This window comes from Entelurus aequoreus, linkage group LG17, assembly GCF_033978785.1.
Source record: "Entelurus aequoreus isolate RoL-2023_Sb linkage group LG17, RoL_Eaeq_v1.1, whole genome shotgun sequence".
NCBI classification, from domain to species: domain Eukaryota; kingdom Metazoa; phylum Chordata; class Actinopteri; order Syngnathiformes; family Syngnathidae; genus Entelurus; species Entelurus aequoreus.
Window position 1 is genome coordinate 35,258,573 of NC_084747.1, and position 20,085 is coordinate 35,278,657.

At 41.2% G+C, this 20,085-nt stretch overlaps 1 protein-coding gene across 4 annotated transcripts in view; it reads right to left on the reverse strand.

Annotated features, from left to right (window-relative positions):
• Positions 1 to 836: 836 nt before the first annotated feature.
• LOC133632837 (lipoxygenase homology domain-containing protein 1-like) overlaps positions 837 to 20,085 on the reverse strand; it is a 57,536-nt gene continuing 38,287 nt past the window's right edge. For 2 of the 4 annotated variants that reach the window (XM_062025583.1, XM_062025584.1), the window contains 9 exons: positions 14,393 to 14,578; positions 14,185 to 14,312; positions 13,964 to 14,081; positions 10,627 to 10,804; positions 10,357 to 10,542; positions 4,301 to 4,471; positions 4,080 to 4,212; positions 3,739 to 3,894; positions 838 to 1,985 (listed from right to left, as the gene is read on the reverse strand). In XM_062025583.1, coding sequence (XP_061881567.1) covers positions 1,505 to 1,985; positions 3,739 to 3,894; positions 4,080 to 4,212; positions 4,301 to 4,471; positions 10,357 to 10,542; positions 10,627 to 10,804; positions 13,964 to 14,081; positions 14,185 to 14,312; positions 14,393 to 14,578 — 1,737 coding nt within the window. In that variant the 3' untranslated portion in view covers positions 838 to 1,504. Of the gene's footprint in view, positions 1,986 to 2,059; positions 2,096 to 2,175; positions 2,300 to 3,738; positions 3,895 to 4,079; positions 4,213 to 4,300; positions 4,472 to 10,356; positions 10,543 to 10,626; positions 10,805 to 13,963; positions 14,082 to 14,184; positions 14,313 to 14,392; positions 14,579 to 20,085 lie in introns of all 4 variants that reach the window. The other 2 variants (XR_009821716.1, XM_062025582.1) reach the window with 2 other exon arrangements.

Below are 20,085 nucleotides of genomic sequence, written 5' to 3' on the forward strand. Positions count from 1 at the left end.
CTTTTATTTGGAATTATTTTTTTCCCACTAAATAATAATACAAAATATTACTTATTATAGCAATTGAGAGGTAATTTATTTTGAATTCAGGGTAACTTATTATTCCTAAACGAGAAATATGCAGAGGAAAAATATATTAAAATATATGCATTTATTACTCAGGAAATAGGCCAAAGCGGAAAAATGTATGACATATTTTTTTTAATAGAACATATTAAATTGAGGTCATTTGACTTATCAAAATATACACAACAACACCTAATCAAACATTAAAATATATTTGGTCGAAAAATTCCCACATTCCAAAAAGCAGTGAATATAAATAATTATGTAACAGTATAAAGTTATTTTTTGTTTTGTTTTGTTTTGTTTTGGTTTAGAGTTATTTCTGCCACTTGGCACACTCTTTAAAGACCACAAATAACTTAACTGACTAAACTTAACTTAAACTAAACTTTGTGGTAGTTTGGCAAATGGGTCCAGGAACATTTTTTTTTCTTTTTTTCTTATTCATCAATTTGGAAATAACGCAAAATACGAAATGACTGTATTACTTAGAAATAAAACATGTTGTGTTTTTAATTTTCACAACATGGAATTATTTTTTTTCCCCCTAAATTAATAAAAAAAAAAAATACTTATTATACTAATTGAGAGGTCATTTATTACATTAAACGAGAAATATGCCAAGGAAAAAATATATTAAAAATATATGCATTTATTACTGTCCTGAAGGAATCAATAAAGTACTATCTATCTTAGGAAATAGGCCAAAGCGAAAAACTTGTAAAAACATTTTTTTTTTTTTAATAGAACACATTAAAACAAATTCAGATAAAATTTGCAATTTGGTGAGGATTTCGTATTTGTGTCCACATTATTCAATGAATAAACATTTAATAATAAAAATAATTAGTATAATGTAGGTCAGGGGTCCCCAAACTTTTTGACTCGGGGGCCGCATTGGGTTAAAAAAATTTGGCCGGGGGCCGGGCTGTATATATATATATATATATATATATATATATATATATATATATATATATATATACACACATTGTTTTTATATTCCAGCGAGTTAATCCGTTTTGTCATTTAACATAAATTAACATTGATGTTCATCAATATTTAACATTGTCACGTTATCGATGGGATGATTAATTTTTAGACCATATGATTTGCCTGAGCGGCTAGGAGACACCGAGAGTAACAAGCGGTATAAAATGGATTAGAAAGGAAAGATAAAATAAAAAATTTAAAAAAAATAAAAAATAAATAAATTAAAACACTTTTTTTTTTAACTTGGGACTTCCTGTGGGCCGGATTTTGGATGCTGGGGGGCCGGATCCGACCCACGGGCCCTAGTTTGGGGACCCCTGATGTAGGTAGTTAAGTGGACCTGTATGAACGCGTACAATGGACCTTGATGGAGGGGAGTGCAGTTCTGGTTGTAACTTGTAGCGAAGTAAAAGTAAAAACATAAAAAATCCAGGTCGTAGGTCATTTAGTACTTAGGGTAGAGGACCCTCTCAGTGCGCCCGTCAGCCTTATCAGAGTCCAGCCACTTACCGCACTGAAAGATGGTTGTAACCGAGTTGGCCGTGTTGGTTACCTCCACGTACTCCAAGTACCAACCACAGTTTGAGCCACTGTCGTCATGCTGCACTTTGACCCTGAGCAGCTCCCCGAGGTCCAACATCTCCACCAGGAAGCGGTCCGTGTGACCTCGTTCGAAGAGGTTACGAAACCTCTTGCGCAGGTGACGCTTACCCGAGTCCCCGTTGACGCCGTAGACGGTGACGTAGACTTTTGCGTCCGTGCCGGCGTCCTTGACGTCGCCTGTGGTGAGGAGGATCTCGTACTTGACCAGGACCAGGTTACGGACTTTGCTGGCAAAGCTCTCTATGGACTTGTTACACTCGAATGTTTGGAACTGGTCCTTTTTGGGCGCCAGGGGCACTCGAGCATCGCAGTGGAAGAAATACCTGAAGAAAGAGAGCGGGAGAGTGAGTCACATGACTCAGACAACTTTGATACAGTTTCACTGCAGTACGCATACCGGGGATTGCAGAAATGATACCCAGAGTTCTCCTCCCTATTTGTATATGCAGATCACACACTGTGAGCACATGTAAAATGTCAATCAATGACAGGGTGCTTCATATAAATATTTACCGGCCCCTTCCTGCTCCATCATTGATAAGAATAGTGTGGAGGGAGGCGTGGTCAGCGCTGCCTGTGAGAGTGGAGATCGCCGCCCGTGTCCAGGGTGTTGAGGACAGCGCGCTGAGACACACAGCTGAACAGGTGATTAGATTTCCCAAGTCGTACGAGTTGTCTAATCACCTGTTGTCTTTAACAGTAGCAGTCGGGAACAGCAGGTGAGGACTTGGAGAAGTTGGAAGAGCCAGAGACTGAAAAGTCGAATTGAAACTGTGTATGATTAAAACTTTGTTCAACTCTGCACGCCTGCCTCCTGTGACGTGTGTAGCAGCGGAACCGCTAGGAAGCGACTTCCACAAATAGCATTTCTCCAGACTTTCACAAACTCCCCTGTGGTGCGTCGGGTTAGAGCTGGCCTTGTAAGCAGATGTACGGAGTTCAGAACCCGGCTGCACGGGTGTCAGGAAAACATGTAAATTTATGTTTCAAATGTGTTATTTTGCACACAAAAAAAGTAATTGAACAATTTACCTCCAATGATTCTGTTTTAGTACCAAAAACGTGCATGAAATTAAATCCAAGTTTCATTTAAAAAGTATTAAATAGTAGTAAATGAAAAAAAAAAAGTGTAATTTTTTCTTCTGATTACGGATCCCTTGGGAGGAGCTGGACGAAGTGGCTAGGGAGAGGGAAGTCTGGGCTTCCCTGCTTAGGCTGCTGCCCCCGCGACCCGACCTCGGATAAGCGGAAGAAGATGGATGGATGGATAATTATGATTACCACTGATAGTCACACACACACTAGGTGTGGTGAAATTTGTCCTCTGCATTTGACCCATCCCCTTGTTCACCCCCTGGGAGGTGAGGGGAGCAGTGAGCAGCAGCGGTGGCCGCGCCCGGGAATCATTTTTGGTGATTTGTGAGCCCCGGTTTAGCCTGGGGCTGCCCTGATTAGGATAGGATAGGATAGGATAGACCAGGGGTGTCAAACTCATTTTAGATGGGGGGCCACATGGAGAAAAATCTACTCCCAAGTGGGCCGGACTGGTAAAATCACGGCACGATAACTTAAAAATAAAGACAACTTCAGATTGTTTTCTTTGCTTAAAAAAAGAACAAGCACATTCTGAAAATGTACAAATCATAATGTTATTTTTTAAATATTTTTTTAAACTTACATGTTGCGGTTAATAGTATTCTATCTTTATTTGTCGTTATTTATACTTTCTGAATAAATGATGTGATAATGTTCATCAGGTAACTCATTGGTGTTCATTTCCAATCTATCAAGATTAAAAAAATAATGTCCTTCAATGGAGGGGAGTGCCATTTTAGTTACAGTGACGTTAACTTGACCCGATGCAAGTGGACTGTAACGTCAAAAAGTGTAAATCTAACCTGGTAACTAATAAGAGTACAGACCTCCATGAAGGCCAAACAATCCTAAGAATGTCAGCCTTGTAGTTCCACTCCAATCCAGTAGAAGGCAGTAATGTTTTTCGGATGTCGTTAGATCGTGCAAGTGTTCCTAATGTAGTGTCCAGTGGGTGTGAAAGTGCATGGTGGTGTCGCTCACTTGTTTCCCAGCTCTTTCTCTGTCACCACCACCTCCACGACATGCCAGGTTGATTCATTCTTCACCTTCTTGCCGTCTTTGGTGATGTGGCCCACGCAGATGCCGGCGATCTCGCCCACGTGCTTGGAGGAGAACTCAAAGGTGTCGATGGCGCCGCTGTGAACGCGGCATGAAAATATGATTTTGGGGAGGTTTCAATCAATCAAAGTTGACTTATATGGCCCTAAATCACGAGTGTCTCAAAGGGCTGCACAAGCCACAACGACATCCTCGGCTCAGATCCCACATCAGGGCAAGGAAAAACTCAAGCCAATGGGAATACTTTTTGCTGGAAGACTCACCATGAGAACTTGTTCTTCTTATTCTCCAGAACAAACTCCTTGGAGCGGGCTTTCCTTCCTTCTAATACGATCCAGACGTTTTCATTGGTGGAGGCGTCCTCTGTGTTTGCAGTGGTTACGGCCAGTTCGTATTCTGTGACAGAGCGGAGGCAGATGGTCACACAGAGAAAAAACATTTTCCGCACATTCCTGTTTTTATTATTTTTTTTTTTTTAACTAACTGGTTTTATCACTGAGGTCCACAGAGTCGTTGTTGGCACACGCCAGCTCCCTGATGATCTGGCCGTCGTCTTCGTTTTTAGCCAGCCAGCGGTCGCACGGGAACCTGAAAATCTGGTCCATGGTCTCATCTTTGATGTCAATGTAGTCCAGGTGCCATCCCGGAGCCGGACCTAAAATAGATTTTGTTATATATTTCTCGTACGAGGGAAGGACTGAGCAATTTTAGCAAAAATCTAAATCACGATTAATTGATCCATCTACTTCTATTGAAGTGTCCGCCTTGAGACTCCAAGGTCGTGAGTTCAAATCCCGGTCGAGTCATACCAAAGACTATCAAAACAGGACACATTGCCTCCCTGCTTGGCACTCAGCATCAAGGGTTGGAATGGGGGGTTAAATCACCAAAATGATTCCCGAGCGTGGCCACCGCTGCTGCTCACTGCTCCCCTCACCTCCCAGGGTCAAATGCAGAGGATAATTTCACCACACCTAGTGTGTAAATGGGTTGTACTTGATTAGCGCTTTTCTACCTTAAAGGTACTCAAAGCGCTTTGACACTATTTCCACATTCACACACACATTCACACAATGATGGCGGGAGCTGCCATGCAAGGCCCTAATCACAACCCATCAGGAGCAAGGGTGAAGTGTCTTGCTCAAGGATACAATGGACGTGACGAGGTTGGTAGAAGGTGGGTATCGAACCAGGAACCCTCAGATTGCTGGCACGGCCACTCTCCCAACTGTTTGATCAGCCGTTTTACTGCCCTATTACAGACACCGTTTGTAAACAATTAGGGTATGTAAATAAACATTTACAGAACATTTCTGTGTAAATAACTAATTTCACAACGTATATATCTGCGGCTTGTAGTCCGGTGCGGCTAGTATATGGGAAACTGTTTTTACACCATGTTCATTAATAACATGTAATATTTGAGAATTTTGACAAGCGGTAGAAAATGGATGGATGGATGGATAATTTTAAGCATACGGCGGCACATTGATTTAAAAAAACGCTTGACAACGTTCGCTTTTTCCTTCAACGACATCACTGATCACTGCAGACTTAATGAGAGCAAACAAACTTAATAAAATATCACTTACTGTACATTGTCTGCTCTCACTGGGATGCCGGCTGATAGGATGTTGACATACTCCCGTTAAGATAAAGAATGACTCATAATCCTTGCGAAGAAAAAAGGTTGGTGGGCCTTTTTTTGTTGCCATTTCCGGGTCTAAATTTGCTGTCAAAGTGTACCAACTTCTGGAATTATGTCCTGATCATTCTACTATCCAGGTGACAGGCATGATCTATAATCTAGAATTAACTTTCACAAGCTTAGAGGTGAGAAAGCAGCTTATCAGCTCATGATGTCAATATAGCAGCATAAGAAAGTTATGTGACAATGTGCCGCTAAAAATAGGTCCTTAAATTAGCGCTTATAATGGTAAATGGTAAATGGGTTATACTTGTATAGCGCTTTTCTACCTTTTTAAGGAACTCAAAGCGCTTTGACACAATTTCCACATTCACCCATTCACACACACACATTCACACACTGATGGCGGGAGCTGCCATGCAAGGCCCTAACCAGGACCCATCAGGAGCAAGGGTGAAGTGTCTTGCTCAAGGACACAACGGACGTGACTAGGATGGTAGAAGGTGGGGATTGAACCAGGAACCCTCAGGTTGCTGGCACAGCCACTCACCCAACTCCGGTCAAAATTATGTAGTCCCCTCCCACTCTCCATGACTGAGGTTGCCAGATACGCAGCCGAATCCGAATCATACTCCAAGGAACTACAAACGGCAATCGACGAGTCCTACCCTTTAGGTTTCTCTTGTTTATGCTTCTTGCAAGATGGTTTACTAAGTAATTATGATTGTAAAAATGTCTAGTTTGACCGCATGGACCACCATCGAAATAATTACGTATAATAATATATTATACATTGCATAGGCTGATGGCAAGCCAAGGCCAACAGTAAAATTACCGCCACATTTCGTTCAGCATAACCCCATGTTGCATCCAACGTAATGCACTGCATTCTCTTCCATGTACGCACATCACCATCTTTCAGTGCAGAGTGTGAGTCTATGAGCCAACCCACATTACGCAAAAACCATAAATCATATAGCCTACTACCATGTTAATACACAAAGTAGAAAATCATTACATGTAATGCATTATATTGTTACCAAGCAAATACCACCCCATATGTGCCTGATGCACATACAGTACCAGAAACCGTGCTAATGTTGGAACGCATTTCCTCAACGTATCGGCATATTGAGAACGAAATAGGCACCGACACTACCCATATCCACATCGGTTTTATTTGTCAAAAATATACTTTTCCCTGTCAGTTGGATGACACATCGACATACAGGCTAACGGGCATATATTTCTCCCGTTAGCCTATATGTCGATGTGTCATTAGCATGCTAAGCATTCATTGCACAAACATACTAGCTTTGTTAGACAAGATCCTAGACTGTATTGGACAATATAGTTTGCATACGAAATGTCCATTTCCATTTATTACAAGTAATAAGAAAACGTAAATGCCTCACTTACCTATCAAGGAGGAAATTAGCAAGTTTGGCGTCAGATAAAAAAATCTTCTTCGCCTTCAGTCGTCTCCATCTTTTAAAGGCATCCCCGATACAAATCCTCGTTTTGTTCCTGGCTTTGTCATGAATAAGTTGAGAATCGTAACGACGCCTTTTAGTTTTACTAAGTCTGACATGTTTAGTAACTTTACCAGTGGCAGTAGCTAGACGAAGGTGGCGGTGCGTAACTGGCAGCCTGGATGTAACACACTAATGGACTTTTTAATTGTTCAAACGGTGGAGGGTGGGGCATCGAAATGAAAACAATAATAATATTTCGAACGAGCATATCCCGGCTGACCTACAGTTATCAGTTATAGAGGTATTCGAAAAGAACATGATTCAATAATGCCTTTTGACATACATATCAGGGCCATTTAATGATGACTTGACATGCAATTCTTACATATGTCTCTTTTAAAGAGAAGAAAATTCAAACCTTGTATATTTTGCAAGGAGGCTAATTTTAAATAATTTGTGTAGAAATGTCGATTATAACTTGAACTTTATGGAAAGGGTAATTTTACAACAATCCTTTCCATACTGTGTGGCATATTTCTGTGTTAAGGACAACTGCTTTATTTATGGTGGCACTAAGCAGTCGGAGTCGCTTTCTTTTTTGTGACATGCATTTCTCGTATTCGTTAACAAGACGGTGCTCCACATGGTGTAAAATATTTGATGTGCGACCTTTGGATACAGACACTACTTATCTGAAGTGTTTTCTCGTCACTATTTTTGACGTCATCCTCACTGAAGCCAAAGTGTTATCGAATTGTGACGTAGGCATATCATTTGACATTAGACAGTGTCATGTGATCAGTAACCAATCTGGCGCCCTAGGCAAGATTTTAGGTGGCGCCCCCCCACATCGGCAGTGAAGTGTAAATACTCACAAGAAACTGAATAGCTTTGTCTTTGACCTTTTTTTTTACTTAAAGAAAGCAAATTAACAATCAGAATAGTTAACAAGATTAAAAAAAAAAGGATAAATAAATGAATACAAAAAATTAATATATGAAATACAATATTTTTTACATACATAAACACAAAATAAAACGTGTCAACAAGTTGCATAAAATAAATTAAAAATACAATATAAATAAGGCACTGCACAAAACAAGATATCAAACCAGTATGACTTTAACAACTATGTTACAAAAAAAGGGGATACTACAGAGTTCTCTATTTGTGCTTTTTAATATTGCATTAACTAGAATGACTTACAAATTACTGTACACCAGGGAGTACTGTAATTACCTATCGTTACATTATTATTTTCCATAACAATCTAGCCCCCTCCACAATATTAACCCAACGTTAAAACAGAACTAGCTATTTATTGATTAGCAATTGCCGAATCATGTAACATTAGCTTAATGCTAAAAAGCCAGGTTACTATCACATTCTGTAACAGACAAATCATTTTATGTAGGCTTAACGTTACCTACCTGCTACCTCGGTCTTTTTCTCGTTTCTCCTCCTCTTCTTTTCTATTTTTTCTTCCCTGGGCACCTGACAGTTTTGGCCGTTTTGACATCTTGTGTTGATTTTTTTATGTGGTGACGTCCAAAAAGAGTCATGAATGATACGGGAAGGGAGTGGGGGCACCGTGCGGGGGGAGGAGGGGCGTAATGGTGTAACAAATAATATTTCTATTAAATAGGCTTTACTTTGCATTTTAATCGACGTGGGATTATTTAATGTATTTAGAAATAATAGTACCAACTTTTTTTTTCTTTTTTCTCTCCAACATTTGTGGCACTAGCGTGGCGCGCCCTGATGGACGGCGCCCTTAGCATTAATTTCTGTTTGTGCTTCATTGTTTTGTATTTACTTCCCATCAGTGCTCTTATTGTGTTTCCATTTCCTGCTTGTCCCGTTGAGCACTGTGTTTTTTCCTTACCTTATGCCTGTCTCGAGTACTCCTCAGTGCTCGAAGATTCTGTAAAGAACTCACATGGCTGCAGTTTTAGTGAGCCCAAGATGCAGGAACCAGGAGATCGGTGATCAGGTAAGATGAGTTTTAATCTCATTAAACAGACGGAGAAAGCAGTCTCGCATGTAACAGCTACCAACATAAGTCAATCTTCGAGCACTGAGGAGTGCTCGAGACAGGCATAAATAGAAACATGCTGATTGGCAGCAGGTGTGGACCGGCTGCCAATCAACAGCAGGTGAAGAAAAAACACAGCGCTCAACGGGACAAGCAGGAAATGGAAACAAAATAAGAGCACTGATGGGAAGTAAATACAAAACAAAGAAGCACAAACAGAAATGAAGTGACAGATCGTCACAGGATAGACTTTATTTATCCCACATTGTGGAAATCATGTGGTTGTAGTGCTGTTACAAAAAGTCTACAACAAGTTAAAAACATATGAAAACAAGCGGGAAACAATAAAGAAGACAACGGACATAAAATAGCACAGAGCTTATGCAACCGGCTGCCACTTCAGTTGTGCAATTTCTTCAAACAGCTACAAGTAAAAAAAGAATACTACGACAAACCAAAAAATGAGCAATAAATAATACATATTGCGCGCAGAGCAGACCCAACAAAGCAACCCAGAGAGACGACTCTGTCTTAGGCTGCCCACTAGCTCTCGGCCAATGTCCGGTCCACGCGGATGAACAAGTATTATTAGGTGTTGGGTCACTACAAAACTTGACACTGCCACAAAAAAAGGCAAATACTCAACGAGTCAAGTGTTTTAAAGGCAGTCTGGTAATAGTAAAAAACTGAAATAATCGTAATGGACATTTTATGTCGGTTTGAAGGTTAAATCCAAGTTAAAAAAAATTTCTCCCAATTATGAAAACATTTATTCTGTTTAGAGCCCCGGTTTAGCCGGGGGCTGCCCTGATTAGGGTGGGATAGGATAGGATAGACTTTATCTATCCCACATTGGGAAAATAATGTGGTGGCAGTGCTGTTACAAAAAGTCTACAACAAGTTAAAAACACATGAAAACAAGCGGGAAACAATAAAGAAGACAAAGGACATAAAATACATTAAAAGAGCACAGAGCTGATGCAACCGGCTGCCACTTCAGTTGTGCAATTCCTTCAAACAGCTACAAATTAAAAAAAATACAACGACAAACCAAAAAATTAGCAATAAATAATACATATTGCGCGCGGAGCAGACCCAGCAAAGCAACCCAGAGAGACGACTCTGTCCTAAGCTGCCCACTAGCTCTCGGCCAATGTCCGGTCCACGCGGATGAACAAGTATTATCAGGTGTTGGGTCACTACAAAACTTGACACCGCCACAAAAAAAGGCAAATACTCCACCAGTCAAGTGTTTTAATAGTAAAAAACTGAAATAAACGGTATGGACATTTTAAGTCGGTTTGAAGGTTTTATGTTGGTTTTGATTATTTTTCGATTATTCCCCATCACTACATAGCAGCTTGTTTTCAGACATTTCTTACCTTTGTTATCATGCCACACTCGCACTTTGGAGAGCTCGCCCAGACTGAGCATGTCGGGGTACCGGAACACATCTTTCATTTTGCGCTCAAACTTGTTCCTGTTGGCGCTCTCTTTCAGCTTCAGCATGCCCGTGTCGCCAAACTCTCCGAAAACCATCAGACACACGTTGGCGTCTGTGCCGGCACCTGACAGCATCAAGAAAGGAGAGATCCGTGATTAGGTAATTAAAATGACACGTGACATTTCGGAAGAAGGTGACTGTGATGCACCTGTGATGTCACTGGTCTGGACTTGGATGATGTAGGTTGTTTTCTCCACCATCTCTTCCTCGTCCACCACGGCCGCCAGCTCACACTTTTCAGTCCTACTGGGTCCTTTGGTCTTGGAGAGCCAGTTCTCATAGGTGAACATGTACACCTCCTCTGTGTTTAGGTTTCGCATCAGGATCTAAACCAGGGGTGTCAAACTCAGGGGCCGCATGGAGAAAAATGTACTCCCACGTGGGCCACACGGGGAAAATCATGGCATGATAACTTAAAAATACAACGACGACAACTTCAGATTGTTTTCTTTGTTTTACTTTGGCCCAAAATAGAACAAGCACATTCTGAAAATGTTGGGATCACAAATAATCCTCTCGACGAAACATTTCAAGTTAGTTGAAAATTCTGAGGAAAAAATTGGTGCAGTTTCAAAAACACCATGAAGAACACAATTCAGCAATGAGTTCCTAACTTTTCCTCTTATCTTTCTTCCCAAGTGATTTCCTAAGAGGTGTCCATTCAAATTCATGACGTGTTCTTAAACGACCAAATTGTTCCCACCTGCTTTTCTTAAGTTGCTGAATGCCAAATGGTTAGCGTGTGCATGTCTATCATAATTTGCATATAAACACGCCCTTACTTCCCCAATATGCATAGGTGAACGCCCTTAATTCCCCATATAAGGGCACAATTCCGGCGGAAAAGCCGAACATCAAACACACGGAGAAAACACAAAGAGATTACAGAAGAGAAATTCGTATTGTCCCACGGGGGAAATACATAATGTCCAAACGTAAGTTTAAGAAAGGGGGGAACTGCGGCGTTCAAATAAATATTCGTCACATGGTTGTGAAATATACGCTCCCTCCCCCAGGGCACGATCTGCGGCATCTTGGAGTAGCAGCAAAAGCATTGCCATTGTGTGCGTGCGTGTGTGTGTGTGTGTGTGTGTGTGCGCGCGCGTGAACACAATGGCAATATTTCACGACCATGTGACAAATATTTATTTGAACGCTGCAGTCCCCCCTTTCTTAAACTTACGTTTTGACATTATGTATTTCCCCTCCGGGCATACAGTATTTAGAAATGTCTATATATTGCTCATTTTGCTATATGTCTGTCTGTCTTATCTATCTATCTATCTATCTATCTATCTATCTATCTATCTATCTATCTATCTATCTATCTATCTATCTATCTATCTACCCATCCATCCATCTATCTATCTATCTATCTATCTATCTATCTATCTATCTATCTATCTATCTATCTATCTATCTATCTATCTATTTATATATATCTATCTATCTATTTATATATATCTATATCTATCTATCTATCTATGTATCTATCTATCTATCTATCTATCTATCTATCTATCTATCTATCTATCTATCTATCTATCTATCTATCTATATATGATATTAATTTAACATTAGACAATAGAAGTAAGGGAACTTGTCACACTTAAGAATAAATAGGCCACCCTAAGAGTGCTCTGGAGCACTCGTAGATTTTGTTCTTATCTACGAACAAATCCCAGCTAAGAAAACATTGGTGAATACAAAAATCTCCTTAATAACATCGTATGTGGGCCTAAGAACAAAATGTGTTCTTAAGAACGGTTGCTGAATGGGGCCCAATTAACTTAGACTTAATCTCAGTGTGTCTACAAAGCAATTATACTTTAAGTCACAGCCCATCTAGGATTGAACTAAAACAAAATAAAGCATAAATAACAACGCTTCCACATACCAACTACCTCGTTTGTCATTTCCACTTTTCAATGTCTTTAAATTTGCACAGAAGACTACCATTCTCACAGAGCTATATCAATGTGCAGTGTCTCATGCAGCATTACCAATTGTTTATTTTACTCCTGTTTGTTTTACATTGGGTTGAGAGGGGGCGAGTGGGTGGGTGGTATAAACTATTTGCTTGCCTAAGAGGATTGCTATTGCGACATCCAGTGGACTCCTTTAGAACAGCAGTTTCTTTCATTCAAAAATGCAGATCAATTTTACATGTCACGGCGCGGCCTCGAACCCACAATTCTCCTGCAGCAAGTTCCGCCAGTACTCAGGCTGGCAGTATGCCAGGACATGCCCCTGCACGAACCGGGCGCTTCACGCCCACGCAACGACGCAGCTGCAGACTATCGGCAATCAGCGCATCTGGCAATAATCAGAGCGGCAGCATAAAGACCAGTCGACCCTTGGAGCCTACGCCGGAATGTTGTTAACTCATTGCAGTGAAGTGAAGTGAAGTGAATTATATTTCTATAGCGCTTTTCTCTAGTGACTCAAAGCGCTTTTACATAGTGAAACCCAATATCTAAGTTACATTTAAACCAGTGTGGGTGGCACTGGGAGCAGGTAGGTAAAGTGTCTTGCCCAAGGACACAACGGCAGTGACTAGGATGGCGGAAGCGGGGATCGAACCTGGAACCCTCAAGTTGCTGGCACGGCCACTCTACCAACTGAGCTATACCGCCCCAGTAAGCATTATGTCTCTGGCTTCCCTCCTGTTGTCCTCGCTATCGCTCTCCTCGTCCTCCTTGTTCCCTCGTCTCATGTTCCTTGTTTCTCCCGCAGTACCCGTCTTGTTCCGTGTGCTCGAGCTCTGTGCCTCGACCTCCCTCCGGACTTTGAACTGCTTCTCTCGATCCTGGACCCTCGCTTGGACACACTTCTCTCCTGCCCTCGACCACCTGCCTGCTTACGGACATCCTTTTTGCCTCGCCCTTTTGGACTGCTGAAGGATTCATCCAACACGCACTTACAACATCGTCTGGTGATATTCACATGGTTAAAATCACACATAGTCCTGCAACAAACACATAGAGTAGCATACACCTCCCACTCACTCATCAAAGGTTACAATAAACCCGGTAACCTGAGCTTCCTCGTGGTGTCGTCTCCTTCCACTCCTCACGTACATAACATTACACTCCGCAAACTCATTTCGCAGGCCGGATTGAACCTGTTCGCGTGATGACGTGGGGACGGCGTGGCACGGTCGGGAGAGCGACCGTGCCAGCAACCTGGGGGTTCCTGGTTCGATCCCCAGCTTAAACCAACCTAGTCACGTCCGCTTTGTCCTTGAGCAAGACACTTCACCCTTGCTCCTGTTGGGTCGAGGTTAGCGCCTTCCATGGCAGCTCCCGCCATCAGTGTGTGTGAATGGGTGAATGTGGAAATAGTGTCAAAGCGCTTTGAGTACCTTGAAGGTAGAAAAGCGCTATACAATTATAACCCATTTACCGCATGTTTGACATTCCTGATCTAAACAAAGCAAATGCATCAACAACTTCCCAACAAACTATTGCAATTAAATTCCTTACTCTGTCCAGGAACCAATCGGGACGGCTGCCACTGCCATCAATCCGAACTCTTATCTTCTTTAGAGGAGCGATGTCATCTACCTCCAGGTTAAATGTGTCCTCTTGGTCTCGCTCAAATCTAAACAACAGACTTCCAATATCAACCTCCACTCAAATTAGCACCTTACATCAGATAAACAAATGGTACTTTCTGGACATTAGTACAATCAGAGAGGACAGACCTGTCCTCATTCTTGGCCAGGAGCATTTCCTCTGTGCCTCCATTGGCTCCGTACACAGTCAGGAATATGTTGGTGTCCGTGCCGGCATACTGTGTGTCGCCTGTGATGACTGTGGTGGAATAAATCCCCTACACAAACACAAATGACACAAACAGCTTTTGTATCACTCGTTACTCAGAGACAATGCGATGTCTTGGCTGGGACTTACTTTGCGGTTGATGCTGATGGTGCTGGCGTCCAACACGTTGAACAGCCTGACCGTCAGACCGTCTCCTCTGTCTTTAGCCAGCCAGCATTTGCACGGGAAGCTGTACTTGATACCTTTGGTTGGCACGGCAACCGCCAGCTCATCCACCAACCAGCAGCTCTCTGGTGTGGCGCCGTTGTGGCCGATCTGTGAAAGAAACGGCGAGGGAATGGCAAGGTGAGGAGAGAACACGAGGGATTAGTGTTGTCCCGATACCAATATTTTTGTGCCGGTACCAAAATGTATTTCAGTACTTTTCGGTACTTTTCTAAATAAAGGGGACCACAAAAAATGTCATTATTGGCTTTATTTTAACAAAAAATCTTAGGGTACATTAAAGGCCTACTGAAACCCACTACTACCGACCACGCAGTCTGATAGTTTATATATCAATGATGAAATCTTAACATTGAAACACATGCCAATACGGCCGGGTTAACTTATAAAGTGCAATTTTAAAATTCCCGCCAAACTTCCGGTTGAAAATCTCCTTTGGATATGATTTATGCGCGTGGCGTCATAAAATGCACGGAAGTGTTTGGGCCCTATTGGACACAATACACAAAGCTCTGTTTTCTTCGACAAAATTCCACAGTATTCTGGACATCTGTGTTGGTGAATCTTTTGCAATTTGTTTAATGAACAATGGAGGCTGCAAAGAAGAACGTTGTAGGTGGGATCGATCGGTGTCTTAGCGGCTAAGTACAATACTTACAGCAACACAACAAGGACTACTTACCCTGATAGAAGACGCCTAGCTGATGCTTGCCGCCAAACCCACGGATGAAGTCCTTCGTCGCGCCGTTGATCGCTGGAACGCAGGTGAGCACGGCTGTTGATGGGAAGATGAGGGCTGGCTGGCGTAGGTGGAGCGCTAATGTTTTATCATAGTTCTGTGAGTTCCGGCTGCTAAGTTGCTAAATTAGCCTTAGCGTCGTTAGCAACAGCATTGTTAAGCCTTACCAGGCTGAGAATTTTTAACCGTGTAGTTACATGTACATGGTTTAATAGTATTTTTGCTCTTCTGTCTATCCTTCCAGTCAGGGGTTTATTTATTTTGTTTCTATCTTCATTTGAGAACGATGCTAGCACGTTAGCTCAGTAGCTAAGTGTGTCACCGATGTATTGTCTTGGAGATAAAAGTCACTTTAAATGTCCATTTCGCGTGCTCGACTCTCATTTTCAAGAGGATATAGTATCCGAGGTGGTTTAAAATACAAATCCGTGATACACAATAGAAAAAGGAGAGAGTACATAGTTCTGTGAGTTCCGGTTGCTAAGTTGCCAAATTAGCCTTAGTGTCGTTAGCAACAGCATTGTTAAGCCTTACCAGGCTGAGAATTTTTAACCGTGTAGTTACATGTACATGGTTTAATAGTATTTTTGCTCTTCTGTCTATCCTTCCAGTCAGGGGTTTATTTATTTTGTTTCTATCTTCATTTGAGAACGATGCTAGCACGTTAGCTCAGTAGCTAAGTGTGTCACCGATGTATTGTCTTGGAGATAAAAGTCACTTTAAATGTCCATTTCGCGTGCTCGACTCTCATTTTCAAGAGGATATAGTATCTGAGGTGGTTTAAAATACAAATCTGTGAATTACAATAGAAAAAGGAGAGAGTGTGGAATCCAATGAGCCAGCTTGTACCTAAGTTACGGTCAGAGCGAAAAAAGATACGTCCATCACTGCCTCTCAAGTCCTTCACTGTAACGTTCCTCATCTACGAATCTTTCATCCTCGCTCAAATTATTGGGGTAATCGTCACTTTCTCGGTCCGAATCTCTCTCGCTCCATTGTAAACAATGGGGAATTGTGAGGAATACTAGCTCCTGTGACGTCACGCTACTTCCGGTACAGGCAAGGCTTTTTTTATCAGCGAGCAAAAGTTGCGAACTTTATCGTCGATTTTCTCTACTAAATCCTTTCAGCAAAAATATGGCAATATCGCGAAATGATCAAGTATGAGACATAGAATGGATCTGCTATTCCCGTTTAAATAAAAAAAAATCATTTCAGTAGGCCTTGAAATCTTAACATTGCAACACATGCCAATACGGCCGGGTTAACTTATAAAGTGCAATTTTAAATTTCCAGCTAAACTTCCGGTTGGAAACGTCTATGTATGATGACGTATGCGCGTGACGTCACGACGGAAACGGAAGTATTCGTACCCAATGTGTCACCATACAAATTGCTCTGTTTTCATCGAACAATTCCACAGTATTCTGGACATCTGTGTTGGTGAATCTTTTGCAATTTGTTTAATGGACAATGGAGACTGCAAATAAGAAAGTTGTAGGTGCGATCAGTGTATTAGCGGCGGGCTACAGCAACACAATCAGGAGGTTGTGTTGTGTTTGAGCTGGATAGCAGACGCACTACCGTGAGTACAGCTTTGGCTTCCAAACATTTGATCGCTTGCCCGTACGTGCGTGTCACTATGTGCATGTCGCTATGTGCATGTCACGTACATAACTTTGGGGAAATATATGTTTCTTGCCGACTCTGATGGCGGCCGGGGTGTCGTCGAAAGCTACAACGCCCGCCGCCGCGGCCGCTCCGTAGTTACCTTCAATTGTTAAGCTTCGCCAAGCTGGAAATTATTAACTGTGTATTTACATGTTCATGGTTTAATAGTATTGTTGATCTTCTGTCTATCCTTCCAGTCAGGTTTTTTTTAAATTTTGTTTCTATCTGCATTTGAGCCTGGTGCTATCACGTTAGCTCTGTAGCTAAGTTAGCTTCAATTGTTAAGCTTCGCCAAGCTGGATATTATTAACTGTGTATTTACATGTTCATGGTTTAATAGTATTGTTGATCTTCTGTCTATCCTTCCAGTCAGGTTTTTTTAAAAATGTTGTTTCTATCTGCATTTGAGCCCGATGCTATCACGTTAGCTCCGTAGCTAAAGTGCGTCAACGATGTATTGTCGTGGAGATAAAAGTCACTGTGAATGTCCATTTCGCGTTCTCGACTCTCATTTTCAAGAGGATATAGTATCCGAGGTGGTTTAAAATACAAATCCGTGATGCACAATAGAAAAAGGAGAGTGTGTAGAATCCAATGAGACCTTGTACCTAAGTTACGGTCAGAGCGAAAAAAAATACAACCTGCACTGCCTCTCTAGTCCTTCACTCTAACGTTCCTCATCCACAAATCTTTCATCCTCGCTCAAATTAATGGGGTAATCGTCGCTTTCTCGGTCCGAATCTCTCTCGCTCCATTGTAAACAACGGGGAATTGTGAGGAATCCTTCCTCCTGTGACGTCACGCTACTTCCGGTATAGGCAAGGCTTTTTTTTATCAGCGACCAAAAGTTGCGAACTTTATCGTCGTTGTTCTATACTAAATCCTTTTAGCAAAAATATGGCAATATCGCGAAATGATCAAGTATGACACACAGAATGGATCTGCTATCCCCGTTTAAATAAAAAAAAATTAATTTCAGTAGGCCTTTAAACATATGTTTTTATTGCAAGTTTGTCCTTAAATAAAATAGTGACCATACTAGACGACTTGTCTTTTAGTAGTAAGTAAACAAACAAAGGCTCCTAATTTAGCTGCTGACATATGCAGTAACATATTGTGTCATTTATCATTCTATTATTTCGTCAAATTTATTACGGACAAGTGGTAGAAAATGAATTACTAATGTACTTGTTCATTTACTGTTAATACCTGCTTACTTTCTCTTTTAACATGTTCTTTCTACACTTCTGTCAAAATGTAATAATCACTTATTTTTCTGTTGTTTGATACTTTACATTAGTTTTGGATGATACCACAAATTTGGGTATCAATTCGATACCAAGTAGTTACAGTATCATACATTAGTCATATTCAAAGTCCTCATGTGTCCAGAGAAATATTTCCTGAGTTTATAAAGATAATCTACATTTTAAAAAAAACGAAATTAGATTTTGTGATGCTAAAAAATATCGATGTAATCATAGTACAAACCCCGTTTCCATATGAGTTGGTAAATTGTGTTAGATGTAAATATAAACGGAATACAATGATTTGCAAATCATTTTCAACCCATATTCAGTTGAATATGCTACAAAGACAACATATTTGATGTTCAAACTGATACATTTTTTTTTTTTTGCAAATAATCATTAACTTTAGAATTTGATGCCAGCAACACGTGAAAAAGAAGTTGGGAAAGGTGGCAATAAATACTGATAAAGTTGAGGAATGCTCATCAAACACTTATTTGGAACATCCCACAGGTGTGCAGGGTAACTGGGAACAGGTGGGTGCCACGATTGGGTATAAAAACAGCTTCTCAAAAAATGCTCAGTCTTTCACAAGAAAGGATGGGGCGAGGTACACCCCTTTGTCCACAACTGTGTGAGCAAATAGTCAAACAGTTTAAGAACAATGTTTCTCAAAGTGCAATTGCAAGAAATTTAGGGATTTCAACATCTACGGTCCATAATATCATCAAAAAGTTCAGAGAATCTGGAGAAATCACTCCACGTAAGCTGCATGGCCGGAAACCAACATTGAATGACCGTGACCTTCGATCCCTCAGACGGCACTGTATCAAAAACCAACATCAATCTCTAAAGGATATCACCACATGGGCTCAGGAAGACTTCAGAAAACCACTGTCACTTAATACAGTTCGTCGCTACATCTGTAAGTGCAAGTTAAAGCTCTACTATGCAAAGCGAAAGCCGTTTATCAACAACATCCAGAAACGCCGCCGGCCTCTCTGGGCCCGAGATCATCTAAGATGGACTCATGCAAAGTGGAAAAGTGTTCTGTGGTCTGACAAGTCCACATTTCAAATTGTTTTTGGAAATATTCGACATCGTGTCATCCGGACCAAAGGGGAAGCGAACCATCCAGACTGTTATCGACGCAAAGTTCAAAAGCCAGCATCTGTGATGGTATGGGGGTGCATTAATGCCCAAGGCATGGGTAACTTACACATCTGTGAAGGCACCATTAATGCTGAAAGGTACATACAGGTTTTGGAACAACATATGCTGCCATCTAAGCGCCGTCTTTTTCATGGACGCCCCTGCTTATTTCAGCAAGACAATGCCAAGCCACATTCTGCACGTGTTACAACAGTGTGGCTTTGTAAAAAAAGAGTGTGTGTACTTTCCTGGCCCGCCTGCAGTCCAGACCTGTCTCCCATCGAAAATGTGTGGCGCATTATGAAGCGTAAAATACGACAGCGGAGACCCCGGACTGTTGAACAACTGAAGGTCTACATAAAACAAGAATGGGAAAGAATTCTACTTTCAAAGCTTCAACAATTAGTTTCCTCAGTTCCCAATCGTTTATTGAGTGTTGTTAAAAGAAAAGGTGATGTAACACAGTGGTGAACACGCCCTTTCCCAACTACTTTGGCACGTGTTGCAGCCATGGAATTCTAAGTTAATTATTATTTGCAAAAAAAAAATAAAGTTTATGAGTTTGAACATCAAATATCTTGTCTTTGTAGTGCATTCAATTGAATATGGGTTGAAAAGGATTTGCAAATCATTGTATTCCGTTTATATTTACATCTAACACAATTTCCCAACTCATATGGAAACGGGGTTTGTAGTATCGACTAGATACACTCCTGTACTTGGTATCATTACAGTGGATGTTAGGTGTAGATCCACCAATGGCGTTTGTTTATATTGTAGCGTCC